The sequence below is a fragment of the Cotesia glomerata genome, linkage group LG1 (assembly GCF_020080835.1).
Source record: "Cotesia glomerata isolate CgM1 linkage group LG1, MPM_Cglom_v2.3, whole genome shotgun sequence".
Lineage (NCBI taxonomy): Eukaryota > Metazoa > Arthropoda > Insecta > Hymenoptera > Braconidae > Cotesia > Cotesia glomerata.
Genome location: NC_058158.1, coordinates 7,146,082 through 7,167,956, shown reverse-complemented (window position 1 = coordinate 7,167,956; position 21,875 = coordinate 7,146,082). Strand labels below are relative to the sequence as shown.

Genomic DNA, 21,875 nt, shown 5'->3' with positions numbered 1-21,875 from the left:
TTTTTTGGTTCTAATTTATTAATTAAATGAAAATCAAAAAAATAAAAACACCGGCTAACTTTAGTATTATATTAATTAAACTAACTAAATTTAATAACTTAAAAAATTATTAAAAATAATATTTGAAATTTTTTAAAAATTATTCAATCAAATAAAATTCATTAAAAAAATAAAAATGACTGCGAATAAAATTATTTTTCAGGATGTCAATCTAATAATATTTACTTGAGTATTTATTTAAGAATATTAAAATTTATTTAAAATTTTTATAAAAAATTATTTGTTTTTAAATATATGACCAAGTGAAATTAAATAAAAGAAAATATTTTTCAATAATTTATATTTAAAAAAAATTATAATTAAAAAAAAAAAACAGAATCATATTAATTAATATTCAATGTGAGCTGTTGAAGAGTCCAGCATCTCGATCTCGGAGTCCATTTCCCCGGACGAGTAATTGACATCACTAGGACGTTCTGTAGGACGAGGTTGATTTTCTTCAGATTTTCCGGTATTATCATCACCCCAAGATGAAAATAAGTTAACACGTAATTTTTCAATTTCTTGTTCTTGAGCGCTTGCAGTTCCAGCTGCCGAGTTGTCGGTCGATTCAGTTGGTTCTGTTGTCGGAGGTGCTTCTGGGAATTTGTACTTAGGCATTTCCGCTGGTGCATCTACAATAATAACAATCAATAATAATTAAACTTGCAACCTTGCAGTCACTATGTGACTACCATGACTTGTAAACTATAAATAAATAAAATTTTGCTTTATTAAATAATGACTTTTGTTAAAATGCACTGTACTTTCTTAAATATTGATATTTTTAAAGATATAAGCTCATCCCGATGTTACACTCATCAAGAGCTTTCGTTTGAGTACCCACATGCATTTTGATATATTTTTCATATATACATATATATATAATATATATATAAATATATGAAAAATTGATGTGGGTACTCAAATGAAAGGTCTCGATGAGTATAATGTCGGAGTGAGCTTATATCTTTAAAAATGTTAATAGTTCACAAGATATAAAGTCATTTCTTAATTATTGATATTTTTTAAGATATAATCTCATTTCGATGTTACACTCATCGAGACCTTTCATTTGAGTACCCACATCAATTTTTCATATATTTTATATATTTATATATTTGACAAATACCATATATATAAAATATATAAAAAATGCCATGTGGGTACTCAAAGGAAAGGTATCGATGAGTGTAACATCGAAATGAGTTTATATCTTAAAAAATGTCAATAATTTACAAGATAAAAGATCATTTCTCAATTATGTATCTATAGATAGAGTATTTTCGAATGCAGCCTAAATACTTATCATAATAAATTGACTATCGGTGAGAATGATGTAAAACCTTGAAAAGGCACAAATTCAAGTCAAAACCTTTGAAGTGAGACTAAATTTCATTAAAAAAAAACCCGATTTTATCATATAATTATCCTGGATACAAAATTTTTCTTATTTTCTTAATAATATAGATTAAATAATTAAAAATTTTAGATAAATTATCTCATCAATTAAATCACCTGGAAAAGGAGGACTTTCATCGATCAACTGTTCTAAAACATATCCTAGCATAGTTGTGGTAAAAGTATCGTCTCTCCTCAGACCAAGTGCCCGATGAAAAGCGTCAACAGCTTCCTGGGTATTGCCAATTAGTGCATGAATAAATCCAATAGCTGAATAAGTTGATGGATTAAGAGGATTTAGTACGAGAGCTTGCTGATGATAATCCAAAGCTTCGTCATATTTCTTCAGTTTTCTACACGTGTGTCCTAAATTATTGAGAAGCGGTTCCCATTTGCTAGGTAAAACGATATTTTTCCCTCCAATCTGAATTTTGCTCAACGCTTCTTTAAATTGTCGTTCTGCTGTCTTGTAACTAAAATAAAAAACTAATTAACTTGATGGATCTTGTTGTGAAAGAAATATGAAAAAATTAAAATACTTTACTCTAAATTAGAAAAAGAAATAACTCCAGTCTCGTGAATGACAAACGGATCATTCGGCGCAATGCTTTGAGCTTGCTGGAAAAACTTATCAGCTAGTTTTAAATTATTAGTCAACCCGCATTCAAGCCCAATGTACAGTAGAGGAAGATGACAGCCTTTCATTAATTGCGATGCTTTGAAATAGGCAGCCATTGCTTGATCATGCTCATTTTCAACAGCAAAGGAATGACCGTACGCTAACCAGGCTGGTCCGAATAGTCGATCTAACGCTGTTGATTTAGCTAAGTATCTCCTTGCATGATCACTCTTTCCTATTAACATTTTAATTTAATCAAACACTTTTATTGAGTAATGATAAGTAATTTAATTAAAAATTACCAATTGCGAAATAATAACAGCCAACTGCAAACCATGCTAATGCCATGTCAGGATACAAATCTACTAGCTTGTGAGCTAAGTAGAATAATGCTGTAATTTATTTAAAATAGTAATTAGTTCTCATTTTATAAATTTATTAATTATTAACTAGCAATCTTGCAGTCACTATGTGAGTGCCGTGACTTGTGAACTATAAATAAATAAAATTTTGCTTTATTAAATAATGACTTTTGTTAAATTGCTCTGTAAATTTTTAATTATTAACGTTTTTAAAGATATAGGCTCATCTCGATGTTACACTCATCAAGAGCTTTCATTTGAGTACCCACATCAATTTTTCATATATTTTACATATTTACATATATATAATATATATAAATATATGAAAAATTGATGTGGGTACTCAAATGAAAGGTCTCGATGAGTGTAATGTCGAGATGAGCTTATATCTTTAAAAATGTTAATAGTTCACAAGATACAAGGTAATTTCTTAATTATTGACATTTTTCAAGATATAATTTCATTTCAATGTTACACTCATCGAGACCTTTCATTTGAGTACCCACATGGCATTTTTTATATATATTTTATATATATATATGGTATTTCCGAAATATATAAATATACAAAATATATGAAAAATTGATGTGAGTATTCAAATGAAAGGTCTTGATGAGAGTAACATCGGGATGAGCTTATATCTTTAAAAATGTCAATAGTTCACAAGATACAAGGTCATTTCTTAATTATGTATCTAGAGATAAAAACCCATTTTATCATATAAATACACTGGCCACAAAATTTTGCTTACTCTATAAATGATATAGAATAATTTATTAATTACTGAATTTTGTCAACTGACCATTAGTTTTTTTTAATTCCACTAAACAGGCAATGTGAACAGGTAGGCAACAACTGTGATATGGATCTTTCTTTAGAATCCTGAAAAAAAAAATTTTAATATATTGATTAAAGACTTTAATTAAATTTTTTAAATAGTAATTTTCATACTTACACTTCAGTTAGTGAAAAACATTGTTGATAGTCACAATTATAATATAATCTTTCAGCCTTAGCAACTTGCATATCTAAATTCTCCTGAAGCCTATCAGTTACCAAAACACCTTTAGCACAAGTTATCGACAAATCTTCCAATGGCGCTTGATATTTTTTTAATTTACTCTCGTATAACATTTTAAGAAGCTCACGATCTGCTTCTGAACACTGCTCGTTGAAAGGCAGAGTATCTAATAATTCTTTCTCTGCAAAAATAATTGAAGAAAATTATTTCAAGTCCGATAGTAAATTTAATAAATAACTTAAAAATTTAATCATTAGACGACCTTCTGCGGCAGAGAGCATTTGGTTTTGTACTAAAGCTTCGAATGCTTGGTAGGAATATACATCGCAAAGTAGAGCTTGTTTGTAACAATCCGCTGCAACTGATCTGTTATCAGTAGCTTCGTGTACTCGTCCTTTTACGTAAAATATCGCGCTTTGGACCTGTTTCATTAATCATATTATTATAAAAATTTATTTTGAATAATTAAATAAAAAGTAGTAGGGTAAAAGTATATAGTAGGGTAAAAGACCCTATTAGTGATGGGGATCTCATTACTGACACGTTCTTTGATTTTGGTACTTATTCTATTAATGAAATCATTAATTTCTATTATGAATATATTATTTCTAATGTTTCGTCGTAATAACCAGCACGTCGTTTTAAGCGAAGTCGCTGTAAACGGTTTTGACTGTATTTCTAATTTTTAAGACGTTTAGACCAAAAAAATTTTTAATTTTTATTCCAAGTAGAACATTTTTTCATTGAAAGAAAAAGTGCCACTAGTAGGGGCTTAGAGGTGCCACTAATGGGGTCTTTTACCTTAATTATTAATTATTTTACTAACATTTTTCGGTGCATCTTGCATAAAATTTGTGTGATCCATAAAACTAACACCCGTTTGCGAGATACTCGTACATAATTCCGTTTCATTTATTATTTGAAGAGCTTCTGTGAACTCTTTGGCTTCAAGTAAACTTCTAATAGTCAAATAATGACACATAGGATCCGTCTGCAGACAAACAAATAATTTTTAAAAATGGTACTGAAATTTAGAGACAACTGATAATTTTTTTAATTTTTTCAACAAATAAATTATAACAAGAAAAAATTATATAAAAAAAATTCATCCTTGGAAGCTCTAAAAAATTATAAATGCAATTTTTTAATAATTTTTCTATGCCTAATTTATTTTTTAAGAAAAATATAAAAATTATCAAGTGTCTGGTAATGCAAGTGTAATTAAAAAAAAAAAAAAAAAAAAAAAAAAAAAAAATAACAAATCATTAATTACCTTCTCCAAGCCTCGACTTTTAATTAAATGAGCAGCTCTGTGATATTGTTTCATCAAATACATACATTGTCCAAGGGTACAGATATCCCTGGGTTCCTCGTTGCCCAAAGAAACCACCTTATCAGCCCAAAATAATGCTGCACTGTACAGGTGCTGGATAAAAAGTATTTTTTATTAATTTTTTAATTAAAAAAAATTTTTTTAATAATTTTTTGACTTACCGCATCTATATAAGATTTGACTAGCTTTCTAAAATTGTCTAAATTAATGTTTTTAGAGTCACTTTCATTTTGCATTCCATTGCAATCAATATCAGACTCTAGTCGTGACATTTTTATTTTATTAAATTCTACAACAAATGTCTATTTTTTTATTATTAAATAATTATTTATTATTATACAAGTTATTTTAATTATCAATAAAAATAAGTAGAAAAACATAAATATACATTTTATTTTTAAGGTTATGAACCGGTAACTGAAAACTAAACAAGTAAATATGAAAAGTCAGGATCTACTTTATCTACAAAATATTTTTTTTAACTATATAATAATTAAGGACTAAGCTTACAATTAATAAGTAAATAATCAAAAGAATTATAATTAACAATTATTTATTTATTTATTTATCAAACAAATGTCTAGTTGAATTCTCAAAATAATTTTTTAATTTCTGATGAACAGTTGGTTTATTACTGAGTAACAATATCAAAATTTTCATACATTATTATCTAGATAATAGTCTTAAGTGGATAACCTAGATAAATAAACTAAAAGGCAAGTCTTTTCATCAACAAATACATGTGCTGGTCGATTTCAAACCCGTGAAGATTATTCGCGTCGCCTTGAAGTCTCATCAGAAGTCCTCCAAAAGAAACGTAAGCTGAGAGACGGCTTCCTGGTTCGTTAGTCGACTCGTCACCTTCCATACGATAAACCTTGCCGGACATAACGTACTCAAAACTGTCCGCTCTTGATCCTCCTTCTTGCTCGATTGCTGTCCAGTCTCCACCGTCAGGGTATCCGTCTTCTCTCAACGTCGTGGCGAGGACTAGACGGAATTTATCACCAAGTTCCATGGGGTAAAGCCAACTGTTGATGTCTAGTATCAAGTCCATTTTAAAGGACTCGGATTCGCAATGCAATCGACTAACACGGTCGAATTTTTTTCCTTCAGCATCAATGTCTTTTACGTTAAAAATATCTTCAAATAAAACACCAGCCATTTTTATTTAATTTCACTTTTTAATTTTTAATGTAAATATTTTTTTAGGTTGCAAAGGATTTTTCTATTTTTTAGAAAATATAAACGTAAATATTGAAAGAGAGGTTAAGTTACACCATGTGTTCAATTCAAACACTTGAATAATAATAAGTAACCATTACAGTTGTAATGCACCTAGTGCATCCAGCAGGTGACGCTACCTATTATTAGAGCGCTATCTATTATGAGAGCGCGAATTCAAATGAAATATTCAAATTAATAAATATTAAATGATTAAAATTAGTTAAATTTTATATTCGAAGTAAATATTCAAATCATTTATTTGATGCTTTTACTCTTACCAGTTGTAATAAACATCTTTTAGTTAACTCTGTTTTATTTACAAAAGAAAATAAAATAAAATAAAGAAACATATTTCGGTACAAAAGGACATTGTAACCGAATTCTCAGAACCCATAAAAAGTACTTGAATAATTCAAGGACTATTTCTCGCCACATGGAACTTAAAACCCTATGAGGAAAAGTCGTAAAAGACACGTGTGAAATTCAATAGACCCTTGTTCTAAAGTAACAAAGAATAATACAAAACCATATGTAACTAAACAAAAATAAGATTGTTAAATAACATTTACTGTTAAAATCTAACTTTATATGATATTGTAGTTAAGCAAAATTAAGTTAAAATAATTAACAATTATAATCTTGTATTTAATTTATAATTAATAATTATTATTTAATTTATAATTAAACGATAATGTCTAAATTTTTAGTATAAATTTTTTTTTGCATTTCTGTACATTTCGGACGATACTACGTTGATTCCCGAAAAAAAAATTTTTTTATACACCTTTATGGCTCCCGGGATCCACCTCGGATGCCATAAGGGCGTATAATAAAAATTCTGTTTTTTTTTTCTAAGTCCAAAAAAAATTCTACACGTTTCATACAAAAATACGTCGATTACAAAAAAAAATTTTTTTTTATACGTCCTTATGGCATCCGAGATGGGTCCCGGGTGCCATAAAGGCGTATGAAATTTTTTTTCGCATTTCTGCACATTTCAGATGAAACTACGTTGATTCCCGAAAAAAAAATTTTTATACGCCCTTATGGCTTTTCACCGGGACCTTTTGCCGGTATACGCCCTTATGGCATCTGGAACACGATATGTTAAAAATTAAATCAAAAGTTAGTGTACATGCAAATGTAAATAATTAAATTAAGACATATAAGATACAGTTGGGTTGCGGTCAACCAGTCAGATCGACAACATTCCGAATTATTAAAACTCTAGAAAATTTAAAATTCCGCTACATTCAAAGTTTATAAAATACATAAGCTTAAATAGAATACCAGCCGAAAAACAATTTTGTAAATTATAAAACACCGGGTTATCGAATATAAGTAAATATAAATCTTATATCCCTCAAGAGTTAAAATTAATTTGATTTCGAAAAAGGTTCGTTCCGACGTATATTCATCCGAATAATTCGGCCAAAAATTACTCATCCAAAAAATTGGAAATTTTTCTTAGATGGTCCACCTTTACAAGCATGAAATTTAAGTGTTTTATATACATGCTTGTAAATTAAAATAAAATTAATTAAAAAAAATTTCTAATTTAAATATAAAATTATTTACATTTTTCGGCTAAATGAGTGTTCGTCTGTTCATTCATTTTGGCGTACAAATTTTCGTTGTTATGTTTTTTAATTTATTGAGACTTTGTGACTTTGAAAGATTCTATTAATATAGCTTTAGTTTTTTTTTTATTTAAGACTATATTTTTCGGAATTTCAAAATTTGGAAAATTAATTATTTTAAATTACATTTAATATTTACTTTCTAAGTTCTAGTAATTTATTAATTCGGAATGTTGTCAATCTGACTAGTTGACTGCAACCCATATACAGTTTTGTAAAATACGCTATCCAAATAAAAACGATATTCTATTTTTACTTTTTTGTAATAATTTTTTAAATAAGAAAATTCCTAAAAATTTTCAGAAGTCTACTAATCTCATTTTCATTTTTATTGATCACAAATTAATTTTTTCTAACAAAATTATTTATAGAAAAATTTTCGAAATTTCCGGTGTCAATTATATCGCGCAATATACAAATATCGATAAAAAGGAAATATATTTTATCATCTTACAATCTTAACTCTTGGATGTTTTAAAAAAAAAAATAAATAATAATAATAAGATAAAGATAAATTTGTTTATAATGCTTAACATATAATTAAGTCTAACGACAAATTATCACAGACATTATTAAAAAATATGTGCTTTCAATTAATGTATTTTTTGGGGACCGAAGGCATTTATTGGTAATGTAAACAGTATATAAAAATATATATTCTACCTAAAAGCATACATAATGAAAATTAAATTAAATATATTATTATTATCTTTGTAGTTGACTTATTCCACTTGTCGTGTGAAGAAAAAAACACACACACTAAGAAGACTAGACACGTCTATAGTCTCCATATAATACACACACGCTTCCAAGAAACAAAAATGCATCAGAAGGTGTGAAGTTGCGCGTCATAACCCTGAAACGTTAATAGATTAGATTTTCTAGCTGGATTGAATCTCTCTATACTCAATTATTTAAATTTCATCTCGGAGTATCAGCGATTGAAAGTGACGTTAAAGTATTTTTCTGCACACTCATCGCGCAATGGTTTGTTATCTATTATATTAACTTGTTTGCTTACATTAATCTAATAAAATGATACAACTGATAAATAATTAGCTTATTACTCGTGTTTCATTACACGGCTCAGTTTACTCACGCTTCTCATGTGCAAGTTCAAAGTCCACTATAATAACCACCTCCACCTTATTTTTCTAACAATCACCAAGTGTCACTCTTTCATTAATTTAATTAATTTGTATTTGTTTTCCGCAGTCAGTCAACATGCTCGCACGCATTTGCAATAGAGTATTAAAAAATCAGTCTTCTAAATTGACAGTTCAATTTCAACAACGGAAATTTTCATCTGGAAAAAAATTTAAGGAAGTTGAAATTAAAGTGCCATGGGGTAAATTAGCTGGTGAGTAAAAAAAATTTTTTTATACAAAAAAATTATTATTTTATAACTAAGTTACAGTGACGTTAAAGTTAGCTGTCACTTGATCATTTTTTAATTTTTTTTAACAAACAAATTTGTTCTAAAAAATTATTTTTAAAAATTTTTGAAATTTCTACTTGTCAATTTTTTTTTACTATAATTTATTTGTTAAAAAAATTATTAATTATCTGCTAAATTAATTTTCATTTACAAAATAATAATACTCAGTTGACGTTTTTGATTTTTATTTTTTATTTATTAAATTAGAACTGGAAATTAATTTTTTTAAATTTGCACTTAAAATTTTTTTACAAATTAAATTTTATTTTTATTTTTTTGTAATAATTTTTTCAATAAAAAAAACTATCTAAGTTGTTATATGTCTGCTAACTTAATTTTCATTGCAAAATAATGAAAATTAAGTTAGCCGACGCTAAAAAATTTTTGATTTTTTTTTTAAATTAAAATTATAACTAAAAAACTATTTTTAAAAAATTCCACGAATAATTTTTCAAATTTTCTACATGTGAAAATTTTTGTTTTAATTTTTTAAAAATTATTTTTAAATAAAATAAATTATCAAAATTTTCAAGTGTCGGCTAATTTAATTTTCATTGCAAAATATTATAGTTATTATTTTTTAATGACATTAAAGTTAGCTGTCACTTGATCGATTTTTAATTTTATTTAACAATTAAATTAATTCTAAAAATTCACTCTTTTAAAATTTCTACATGTCAATTTTTTTTTCTTATTTTTTTTCTCGAAACTTATTTACTAACAAAAATTCTAAAAATGATTAAATATCTGCTAAATTAATTTTCATTATTTTTTAAATCGTTTGATTACTAAGATTAAAAATAATTACAGGTAAACATTGGGGACCAACAGACGCACCGCCAATAATAGCTTTGCATGGCTGGCAAGACAATTCATGTTCTTTCGATCCCCTGGCAGTAAACTTACCATCAAATATATCTCTGCTAGCTATAGACCTTCCAGGTCATGGATTCTCCAGCTGGATCCCCAAAGGGCTCATGTACAATACTCTTCTGTACGTCCAAACAATTCATCGCATAAAAGAATACTTTGGAATGGAAAAATTTGGGCTGATGGGCCACTCCTTAGGCGGCATGGTAACTTTCAATTACACGTCATTATTTCCTGACAATGTTAAATTTGTAGTAGCCTTTGATTACTTCAAGTACCCATCACTCAACGCCGTAAAACATCTACCGTTATTCGCCAGAGAATGGAATCAGTTTTTCAGCTATGAAAAATTTACGACGCCTGTTCCAAGCTATGTCGAGGAGGAAGCGATAACACGATGGATAAAAGCCTCCAGAAACTCTTTGGACGTTGAATTATGTAAAATATTGATGGAGCGCGGTGTTACTAAAAAAGAAGACGGTACTATGTACTTTCACCGCGATCCACGAGTCAAATTATTTTTGACGGACACAGGATACACGCACGACCATCTTAAATTACTCGCCCGTCAAATTCACTGCCCCTACATGATTATAAAAGGTGAAAATTCGAAACACAACGAGCCCAAAGAATTTTACTATGACGTACTCGAAGAATTGAAAGAAGTCTCTGATGACTTTCGCTTCCACACCGTACCTGGGACGCATCATTTTCATATGAGCAATGCTGCCACTGTTTCGGAGATTATGAATCCTTTTATATCTAAATACGCTTAATTAAATTTTACTTCAATTAATTTTAACTAGAGGGTCTGTCAAAAATGATCACGATAAACTTTTGATTATCACGAAAATAATTGTAATAAAAAAAAAATTACGGAAGTTATCATTAAATGTTTTCATACTAAATATTTTCGATGAAAATTACGTTAGCCGACACTTGAAAATTTTTTAATTTTTTTTTTACTAAAAAAATGACTACAGACAAAAAGAAAAAAAATTTTCATTTGTAAAAAACTTTAAAAACTGTAAGTGCAATTTTTTAAAAATATTTTTTTCTTTTAATTTAATTATTAAAAATGTCGGCTAACTTTAGTATTATTACTAAAGTTAGCCGACGTTTTTATTTTGTTGATTTTTCTTTATTAATTAAATTAGAACAAAAAAATATTTTTTAAAAATTGCACTTACAATTTTTCAAGTTTTTTACAAGTGACATTTTTAAAAATTTTTTTTTGTACCAATTTTTTTAATAGAAAAAAATTTTTTTAATTTTCAGATATCGGCTAACTTAATTTTCATACTTTAGTATCATATATTTTGGTGCTGTAATTCTGATATCGGAAATTTTGACTCGGATCTACAATTAGACTAATTTGTAAAGTTATTTATTTAATAAATTAAATTATTTTGATAATTGAAAAAAAGAATTGCTAAATAAATAAACGCATGAGTATTTATCAGAATGAAACCTAATGATGTGAATCAACGTAATTTTTTTAAGCATGAATAATTGAAGTGAGGATAAAAAATGTTATATATATTATACATGGCGCCAAACCGGAAGAAAAAGAGCTAGTCAACGTACGTGATTGTGACGTAAGTTCACGTATATGTACGTAGTATATATGAACTTGAAAGATGCGAGTACTGGTGACTGGCGAGTACACGAGTCGCGTGATTTTAAGTAATAGCAGTGGGGCTTCGACTTCTGCGGCCAGTTAAACTTAAAAATCTGCTGGTTAACGTCAGTTTAGTCTTGATATTTCTCATAAAACTAAATCTTCTCCTCCTACTGTCTTTATATCACTGTATATAAAAATAATTAATAAAGTAGTGACGATATATAAATTTTGATAGTCTAAACATTGATGATCTTGAAATAGTCGGATTTCACGGTCAAGTAATAAAACTTGCTGGGTTTCATTTGACACAATTGTTGATCCAGTTAAAGTCTGGCGAGGATTCAGTGTAATTTTTCAGTAAAATAAACTTAAAAAAATAATAACTAATTTATTTAATAAATTTAATAAATTAAAAATTTGACAATTAATTAAAAGAAATTTTTTTTTTTATTTATATATACATTACTGCGCTCTTGTCAATTGTGTATGTAGTAATAATGACATATTATTAAAGTGCGCGTGCGTTTAAACATTCAAAAGCTTGCAATTGAAAGCCACCACGCACTCTCAGCTCTACTCTGATATATCATCAGCTATCACTTTACCATCGAACCAGTTACTGGTTAAAAGTGATCACTGCAACAGTATCGTTTATTATTATTAATAATAAGTTATTATTAAAATAAAAAAGTGAAAAAGTTTATTTAATTATAAAAATAATAATAATAATTATGAATAATATTACTAAATCTCGTCCTTGACCAGACAATAAGACTTTAAAAGTCTTCTGTAATATCTTTTAAAATTTGAGGGTTAAAAAATATAAAATTTTGTCTGTGATCTTATAAATTTTTATGTTGTTGAGTATTTAGTTTTTTTAAAAAATTAAAAAAGTATTTGTGTGATATTTTACTTTAAAATTACAACTGGGTATTTTTATAAATAAAATTACCAATGAGCAAGATGACTGATCGAAACACCGAGGGGCATTATACACCACCGACCTCAGATACTATTCAAACAAAGCCATTTCCCATTCGAGGTATATTTATTAATTAATTAATTAATTAATATTATTATTATTGTTGTTGTGGATTACAATATATTTACAAAAATGTAATTATATTAACAGGTAAGGCGGTATGTAGAGTAAATCAATAATTAATATAACTCGAGTTATTGTTGACACTGTTGCTTGCTATATTGAGCAATTATTTGAGTAATAGATAACTAGTCATTGAGTATATTTTTTTAAATTATCGCTTACGTCAATTGACAAACAATAGTAAAAATTCTCTACGTAATACATAGTCATATGCATTTTAATAATTATTATTATTATATATTTTTTGTATCACTGATATTTGTCACTAACCTCTAGCCTCCTTGCTCATTCAAGATATCATATCGAGGACAAATATTAATAAAAAAAAAATACATACATATTATACAAACTGCTTGCAAATTAAAAATTTTTTTTTATTGACTACAATATGGTGTAGTAAATTTGTATTTAAGTTTTTATTGGTATCATTAACTCAATCTTATCACCTACATATGGACATTGAACGAGTCAATTCATTATAAATTTATAATAATCTTTTTTTTTTTCAATGATAAAATACAAATTTATATTTTTAAATTATTTAGATTTTTATTATAATGATTGTAATTTTTCAGGTGAACGAGAAAATTTTGTAAATAAGCCTCATGTAATAGCAATGGTCGGCTTACCAGCACGTGGAAAAACATATATATCAAAAAAATTATGTAGATACTTAAACTGGATTGGTATAAACACGAAGGTCTTCAATTTAGGTGAATATAGACGACATGCTACAACAGCATACAAATGTCATGATTTTTTTCGTCCTGATAATATAAAAGCGATGGCTATAAGAACCCAGTGCGCTGTTGATGCGCTTAATGATGTTTGTCATTGGCTGGAGAGCGGTGACGGCGAAGTTGCTGTTTTTGATGCCACTAATTCAACAACCGAAAGGAGACAAATGATTCATGATATTGTTGTTGAAAAAATGGGATTTAAACTTTTTTTTGTAGAGTCTATTTGTGACGATCCGGAAATTGTTGAACAAAATATTATGGAGGTTCGTATTATTATTATTATTATTGATTTATTGTAAATATGTATAGTAGGGTGGCGCAAAAAAACCATACTATTTTTTTTTTTTTGAGTCTCAAGTAAAAAAATGTTAGTTTTTGATGTTTTAAGAGCTCTCTCGAAAGGACAGCTTAAAAAAAAATTTTTAAGAGGTCGCTCCAAATTTTTATAAATTTCAAAAATCGAATTTTTTAATTTTTTTTCTCGTTACGTCATAATTTTATAGACCAAAAAAAAAAGTTTTCCTGAAAGTTTCAGATCAAAATGTGAATCTTAAAAGGTCGCTCATAATTTTTTTTTAATTTATTAGTGACTATTTAATTGGATTACAGTCGACGCTCTCTGTATTGGACCACATTCTTCCTCTGTATTTGACGATTTTACACAGCTCTTATGGATAAGGACGAGTCAAATACAGAGAATGGTCCTGTACGGGCGAGTCAAATACAGAGAGCGTTGACTGTAGCATTTTTTGACTCTGAAATTTAAAAAAATTTGGAGCGACCTCTTAAAAATTTTTTTTTTTAACTGTTCTTTGGAGAGGGCTCTTAAAACATAAAAAACTGACATTTTTTTACTCGAGACTAAAAAAAAAAAAAGTAGTCGGTTTTTTTGCGCCACCCTAGTGTAAAGGTACAATATTATTTATCTCTATATATAATATTGATAATTGATTTTTATTTTTTATTATGCTAAAGGTAAAGGTAAGCAGTCCAGATTATGCGAATATGAATAAAGAAGAAGTACTAGCGGATTTTACGCTAAGAATTGAACATTATCAGGAAAAATACGAGGCACTAGACGAGAGTAAAGAACCTAATTTGTCATTTATGAAAATATACAATACTGGAGAAAAGGTGCTGGTGTATAAACATGAGGGTCATATACAAAGTAGAATAGTTTATTACTTGATGAATATTCACATTGTACCGCGCACTATTTATTTAACGAGGCACGGTGAGAGTATGATGAATTTAGAAGGAAGAATCGGAGGTAATCCCGATCTCAGCGATCGAGGACGACAATACGTCAAAGCACTTGCTGAATATATTGATGAACAGGATATACAGAATTTACGTGTATGGACTAGCTGGTTGAAGAGAACTATTCAAACAGCTGCTGACGTTAATGCTCCACAGGAAAGGTGGAAAGCTTTAAATGAAATTGATGCTGTAAGATTTTTTATCTTTATTTAAATTATTACTCAGTAATAATTAAGGTAAAAGCCCCCATTAGTGGCACCTTTAACCCCTATTCTACTATTAGTGGCAATTTTTCTTTCAATGACAAAATGTTCTATTTGGAATAAAAATTAAAAATTTTTTTAATCTAAAGGTCTTGAAGATTAGAATTACAGTCAAAACCGTTTACAGCGACTTCGCTTAAAGCGACGTGCTGGTTATTGCGATGAAATTTTTAAGTCTCGTCTCTATTACATATAAAATTCTCAAGCCGAAAACCGCTTATAACAAGATTGCTTATAGCGACAAATCGTTTATAGCAACCGAATTCACAGTACTTATAATAGTAAACTCATAGCAAAATTCATTTGTTATAGCGTCTGACAAATACTTTCATTCGTTTTGCAGTAAATATACTTACAAAAAACTACAAAACTACACACAGAAAAAAAATTAACTTGAATCAAGTAAATAATTCTGAAGAACTTTATCTTCTTGATTTGAGTAAAAAAATTTTTAAACAAAGAAATTTTTCTTGATTTAAGTAAATTTTACTGGATTCAAGAATTTTTTGTCTTGATTAAATCAGTGAAATTTTTCAAAATTATTTTCTTGGTTCAAGGATTTTTTACTTGATTCAAGTTAATATTTTTTTCTGTACAGAACTACAAAACATATACGTACAGTTTAAATGGAAGAAACAAATGAAAGTAACTGATTATTTTCGAAAATAATCATATAAAATTTTTCATTTTATTTAATTTAAAACTTTGAGTAATAGTTTCTATATTATTAAATGTAGCATTAAAATTTGTAGTTTTATAAATGTTCATCAAGTATTGTTTTTGAATTTAATCCGTGCATTTTTGTTTTCGAATATAACCCATGCATTGCTAGTTTTTATTTAATATAAAACTTTTCTCTGTAATATATTCATTATTGAAACTAATGATTTTATTAATTGAATAAGTACCAAAATCAAATCAAGTGTCAGTAATGGGGTCTTTTACCCTATTTATTTTATTTTATTTCAGAAAAAATAAATTAAATTTTACCTTCCAGGGAATATGTGAAGAAATGACTTATGAAGAAATAGCTAGTAAATACCCAACAGATTTTGCTGCACGGGACCAAAATAAATTTTCATACCGTTATCCAAGAGGTGAGAGTTATGAAGATTTAGTAGCTCGCCTTGAACCGGTGATAATGGAACTCGAGAGACAAGGAAATGTTTTAGTTGTTACTCACCAAGCTGTTCTACGTTGTTTACTTGCTTATTTTCTTGACAAGAACTCTGGTAAGTAGTAATAAATTATATCTTCAATAACTACTATTACAGATAATAAAATTTATTAATTAATTTCCGTAATATATTCAGAATATATATCTCTTTTAGATGAGTTACCATACTTACAAGTACCTTTGCATACGATATTAAAATTAACACCAGTTGCATATGGTTGCAAAGTAGAGCGGATTCGGTTACCGATAGATGCAGTGGATACCCATCGACCAAAACCAAAGGTAGAAGCTAAATCTAATGAAATTGTTAAAAAAAATGATAATTCAGTAGATTAGGTTTGCTATGTGTACAGTAATGAGTATGTCACCGTACTCCATGACCAAGGAAGGAAAGAAAAACATTAAGCGACGTATACTTATTTCCAGCTTATGACCATGAATTAATAAATTTTTTTTTTATCATTGCTAATAAAATAACCTGACCTTTAGCTTGTATTTAAATAGTCCTCATTAATTGTCTATTTTTTAATTGTCATTTTAAATAGAAAAAGATCTGATTGATTTTGTTTTCTTTCCTTTCTTATTTTTATTCCTTTCTTGTTACTCATGGCTTTCCTAATACTTTCATTTTCATTTTATTTTTACCAATTAATTTTTTTTACTTTATCATTTATCATTCCACTCATAATAATGACTTATTAATAAATTAATTGTTCGATTAATATATATTTATAAATATTAATTGGGAATGCAAATTAATAATATTTTAACTTTTTTTTTTGTTTATAATTGAATAAATGAATCTTCTTTATCGCAATTTTTTTTTATTTTTTTTTTTCTTAAAAAGTTAACCAACTGAATAGCCGGGTATTGAGTAATAACTTGAGAAAAGTTAATATGTGCATATGAATGTGTGTTTAATGTACTATATTAATATCTATCGTACTACAGTACTTTATTGTTGAATTAATGTTATTGCTAGATGCTTGGTTTCATTTGCCTATTTATTACTATTCGTTTTTTTTTTTTTTTTTTTTTTTTTTATATATGTAGAGTTATTAAAATTATATGCAACAATCTGTACTGACCCCATTTGTTGGCTATAAATTAATTGTATGAAGTTATTGAAGTATATAAAATATATATCAAGATAAAATTAATTTCAGATCCCCGGATATTTGGAGGAGAGATTCAGATCCAAAGGGGAAAATCAACACACCTGATAGCTATCATTTAATAATATTTAATTAAATTTAATTTAATTTGATCAATATTATTATTTTAATTATTACTCGGCTGCCCAATTTCAAAACACAGTTTCCAACAATTTTACAATTTTAAAAAATTTTTCTTATTAGAAAAAAAGTTTGCGCACCAAATTGATAAAAAATTTAATTTATGAATAGAAAATACTTGAATATTAATATTTTTAAGAAAAAATACTTGAAATTAAGGTCTAAAAGTTATAAGAAATGCAACAGTACTAAAAAAAATCAGGTATAAAATTTTTGCAGTTACTGTGGTTTAAAATTAGGCAGCCGTATTATTACTATTGCCAATTTAAATTCACATCAGTATGATTATGGTTCTTTATAATATAATTATTTTCCATCCTGTTTGTTTACCTGATTTTGTTGATGATTAGCAGCATTTTTGAGGCAGCAGGCTGCCAAGTCAGAGCTTCATGTAGTGCCAAATTATTTTCTATTTAATTATTATGTTATTAATTATTCGTGATTATTGATAATTGATGTATACGAATAGTTTGAATAATTCTAGTGTTTTATATTTTGAATTGAACAAAAAAAAATACGCGGGCATTTAATCATTTTATTTTTGATGCTTAATGATAATGTGATAAAAATGCTCAAGGCAGTGTGTGAATATTTAATTGGTGATTATTAATTATATTAGTATGATTATTTTATTTTTTTTTGATTATCAAATATCATAAATGTGTTCTTTATTGATCGATTTACGTTTACTAACCGTCTTGAATAAACAGCTAATACTTCCTTCTCAATAAAATAATAAATAAAATTTTTAAAAATAGAGGCTGAAAATTTTTTTAATCTTTCAACAAAAAGAAAAAAAAACTTTTAAAGTTATTCAATTAAGTAAAAAAAAATGTCATTCATGATGACAAAAATCCTATAGATATATTTACAATAATTACACTTATTAAGAAGAAAAATAAACTAAAAAATTAAATATATACATTTTTATCTTATACTATATATACATATACTATTACAAACCTTTTCTCTCTTGTATTATAAATTGGACTGTATTAAAAATAAAAGTCATAGGTCATCTTACTTATACAAAAACAATCATTGTACAAATATAATATATTTATTTTTTAATTATTATTATTGCTCGTTAAGTCTTATGACTTTAAATTAAAATATAAATACTGTCATAGCAATGGTAATAAAAATAAATATATTATATTTTTTAATATATAAACATCAAGTTGATGTAAACAATAAAATATTTAATAAAAATTCATGGTCATTACATTTTATGTTTATAATTTTTTTTATTATTTCATGGAGTAAAAAATTTAAGAATTTTTTTTTCTTTTCAAAAAAATGATACTGAAGTTAGCTGTCAATTTTTTAAATTCTTTTATCAAATTAATTACAATAATAAAAATGCTTTTAAAAATTTTCACTTATCATTTTCTTTAATTATTACAAGTGGAATTTTTTAATTAAATTTTTTTCACAACAATTTAATTGTTATAAGATTCTAAAAAAATTTTTATGACACTAAAGTTAGCAGACGTCTAAAAATTTTTTATATTAATTAAATTACAACTAAAAAGATATTTATAAAAATTTGCACTTATAGTTTTTTAAGTTTTTTACATGTGAAAATTTTTTTTTAATTGTTTAATTGAAATTTTTTCAATAAAAAAATTTCTAAAAATTTTAAAATGTCATCTAACTTAATTTTCATAAAATTTTTAACGTTCATTAATTTCAACGTTATTCAAAATAACAAAATTTTTTTTATCTAGATGGCAGTTAAAGTTAACTACTACACTTCTGCTAACTGAAAAAGGTATAGTTAAGTGTCAAAGTATATATAGTTTGGTATATTTTTAAAATAGAGCGTCGTAACCGTTTTGTTGACAGCGATCTCCACATTTAACTCAACAAAAACACAATAAAAAAAATATAAAATTAATAATTAAATCACTTAAAAAAAAAATATTTTTCCAAGACAATTAATATATTTGTTCTATAAATAATTAACGCACTAGTAAGTATTTTATTTATCCCATTTAATTTAAGGTTGTGTTGTATTGTTATTACCGGCAAAATACTAAGTGTATTATTTTTATATTTTAGGTGAAGTACAGCTTCATAAAATAAATTAACAGCTGTTGAGTCTAAAAACAATCTAATTGATAAGAAAAAATGATGAACAGCACAGAGTGGCGGTCTCAAGACGAAAATTCCGACTTTGGTCTAGATGACTCGATAACATCAACAATAAACTCATCATTTTTATCTTCGAATACTCAGAAGGATGCAAATTCAAGCTTAACTTCTGAAGAAGGACTCCTGAATGCTCTGAATAATTTAAGTATTGAGTCTGCGGGAAAACCAAGAAGATCTTCACGGTCAGATCCAAATCTAGATAGTTCTTACGAAGACTGCCAGGATTTGTCGTCAAACACGCAAATCGACCTTTCGATCAACAATACCGTCATTCATGATCCTTCACACTCTGTAGAAGGTAAAAAATTAACCGGTGACCAAATTAGTGACATTCCAATAAGTGAAGATCCAGAAGTGACACAAAATAATTGTCTAACAGAGACTGATAACACGAAAGAAGAAACATCTTGTAGCCAAATAATTGATACTCCAACGAACGAGCACCAAGAATGTGTTTCTGAACCTCAGTCTACTTCTGACAATACTGGAGAGCAAAAAAACACCACACAAGACGTAATAAATGACATATCGATAAACAATGACAGTAAATCTATTCCGGACGCTGATCAGAAGAATATGAATAGAAATATTAATAAGAGTACAGTTTTAAACCAATCTACTAAAAAAATTAAGCCTGCTTCACCTTCTTTACTTCCTAAACCAAAGCCTCGAAATATTAATTCATCAATGTTGGATCAATCGGGATCAAAAGTTACAAAACCAGCTACCAAGCATGTAATTAAAACAATTACTGATGCTTCTGATGGTGCACACCTCAAAGAAGAGCGAATAAATCACTTTGGTATTCCAGTAATTTGCGGAAGAAAAAAACACATTGAGGCTCAACCGTTTAACTTTTTAGCACGGGGAAAAAGTAACAGTATCACTAGCAAAACATCTGATACAAAACAAATTGGTAATAAAACATTGAATGCTACTACCAGTAAAGTAATGAATAAAACAATCGGTGGTATGATTACTGATAAGACGATGAATAAAACATTAGCCAGCGCATCTGATAAATTAGTTAATAAGACACTGACTGCCAAAAGAATTTCGAATGTACCATCGAGAGTAATGGACAAGACTATTAAAAAGCCAAGTGTTTTAAATACCACCAGGTCTTCGAGCAATGCAAAAATTAGCACGAAAGTTAATCAAGAGAATAAGACGCCGAATGTTATTCCTAAACCGAAAACTCAAGCTCCGAAGCCGAGCAGAATTTCAGGACCGCCAAAGCTGCACACTGATAAGAGAGCCAAGGAGAGACATGAGTTTGATGTTCAGATACGACAGAAGCAACTGGAGATTGATAGATTAAGAATGATGTGGGAAGAAAAGCAGCGTGAGAAGGAAAAGCTTGAAGAATTAGCGTTGAGAAAAACTATGGAGCCGAAAGCACATCCGATGCCGGAGTTCAAGGCGCCTGTGCCGATTAAATCATCCAAAGCTCTTACTGTACCCCAGAGTCCTGCGACCTGGGCTAATAACCACAAGAAGTAATTTAAATAGTATAATTTGTAATTTTATACTGTCGTAAAAATATCCTTCAAGTTATATTTAATGTTTGTAAGGTTTTAATGTATTTTTTTTATTAGTTAAAGAATTAAAACTTTAGAAAATACTTTTTTAGATATTTTCTAGTAAAAATGTATGGATAATATTTTTTTAAGCAATAATTGAATAAAAGTTTTTAATGTAAATTGCAAATATTTGTATGATACTGAAATTAAGGGATATCTGATAATTTTTAGTATTTTTTTAATAAATAAATTACAGCAAGAATAATTTATTTACAATATTTTATATTTAGAAGCTCTAAAAATTAATCAATAGAATTTTTTAAAAATAATTTTTTAGATCTGATTTAATTTAAAAAAAATATTGTCAAGTGTCTGCTGATTTCACTGTCTTATATTTGTTTGAATATTATGACAATTAATTTAGCTTATATTTAATCATTTTAAAAATTTTTTAATAAATAAATAATGGCAAAAAAAAATTGACATGTATAAATTGTAAAAAATAAAAAATGCACTTTTTTAAAAATAATTTTTTGGAACAAATTTTGTTGATAAATAAAATTAAAAAAATGTCATATTAAAGTTAGCAGTCACTTGATCATTTATTAATTTTATTTAACAAACAAATTTGTTCCGAAAAATTATTTTAAAAAAATTGCATTTTTAATTTTTTTAAATTTCTACATGTTAATTTTTTTTTCTTAATTTTTTTACCATAATTAATTTGTTACAAAAATTATTTAAATTATTAAAAATCTGTTTTATTAATTTTCATTTAATA

General features: G+C 27.2%; 5 protein-coding genes across 7 annotated transcripts; 3 read left to right on the top strand and 2 right to left on the bottom strand.

Annotated features, from left to right (window-relative positions):
* Positions 1-359: 359 nt before the first annotated feature.
* Positions 360-5,123, bottom strand: LOC123267197 (cell division cycle protein 16 homolog). Its single transcript, XM_044731746.1, has 10 exons — positions 4,937-5,123; positions 4,716-4,868; positions 4,269-4,433; positions 3,705-3,864; positions 3,377-3,623; positions 3,224-3,303; positions 2,362-2,451; positions 1,985-2,294; positions 1,558-1,913; positions 360-674 (listed from the first exon to the last, which is right to left on the bottom strand). Exons 1-10 carry the CDS (start codon positions 5,045-5,047, stop codon positions 388-390), a joined length of 1,959 nt encoding a protein of 652 aa, XP_044587681.1. The 5' UTR covers positions 5,048-5,123; the 3' UTR covers positions 360-387.
* A 291-nt stretch (positions 5,124-5,414) lies between these two features.
* Positions 5,415-6,095, bottom strand: LOC123267373 (DNA-directed RNA polymerases I, II, and III subunit RPABC3-like). Its single transcript, XM_044731966.1, has one exon. It carries the CDS (start codon positions 5,938-5,940, stop codon positions 5,485-5,487), a length of 456 nt encoding a protein of 151 aa, XP_044587901.1. The 5' UTR covers positions 5,941-6,095; the 3' UTR covers positions 5,415-5,484.
* Positions 6,096-8,162: 2,067 nt separating this feature from the next.
* On the top strand, positions 8,163-10,930 carry LOC123267300 (probable serine hydrolase). The gene is made up of 4 exons (XM_044731868.1): positions 8,163-8,270; positions 8,360-8,629; positions 8,858-9,002; positions 9,891-10,930. The coding sequence occupies exons 2-4, from the start codon at positions 8,627-8,629 to the stop codon at positions 10,724-10,726; spliced, it is 984 nt and encodes a 327-aa protein (XP_044587803.1). The 5' UTR covers positions 8,163-8,270; positions 8,360-8,626; the 3' UTR covers positions 10,727-10,930.
* A 1,056-nt stretch (positions 10,931-11,986) lies between these two features.
* On the top strand, positions 11,987-18,163 carry LOC123267246 (6-phosphofructo-2-kinase/fructose-2,6-bisphosphatase). 3 transcript variants are annotated; one of them, XM_044731816.1, is made up of 8 exons: positions 11,987-12,616; positions 13,255-13,682; positions 14,395-14,400; positions 14,479-14,868; positions 15,940-16,174; positions 16,256-16,401; positions 17,286-17,411; positions 17,664-18,163. In XM_044731816.1, exons 1-7 carry the CDS (start codon positions 12,529-12,531, stop codon positions 17,340-17,342), a joined length of 1,350 nt encoding a protein of 449 aa, XP_044587751.1. In that variant the 5' UTR covers positions 11,987-12,528; the 3' UTR covers positions 17,343-17,411; positions 17,664-18,163. The 3 variants fall into 3 exon arrangements, with proteins under 3 accessions (XP_044587751.1, XP_044587737.1, XP_044587745.1); XM_044731802.1 differs by having other exon boundaries at positions 12,003-12,616; positions 14,395-14,868; XM_044731810.1 differs by having other exon boundaries at positions 12,011-12,616; positions 14,395-14,868; positions 16,274-16,401.
* Positions 18,164-19,155: 992 nt separating this feature from the next.
* LOC123267213 lies at positions 19,156-21,195 on the top strand. The gene is made up of 2 exons (XM_044731770.1): positions 19,156-19,389; positions 19,479-21,195. Exon 2 carries the CDS (start codon positions 19,548-19,550, stop codon positions 21,072-21,074), a length of 1,527 nt encoding a protein of 508 aa, XP_044587705.1. The 5' UTR covers positions 19,156-19,389; positions 19,479-19,547; the 3' UTR covers positions 21,075-21,195.
* The last annotated feature ends 680 nt before the right edge of the window (positions 21,196-21,875 follow it).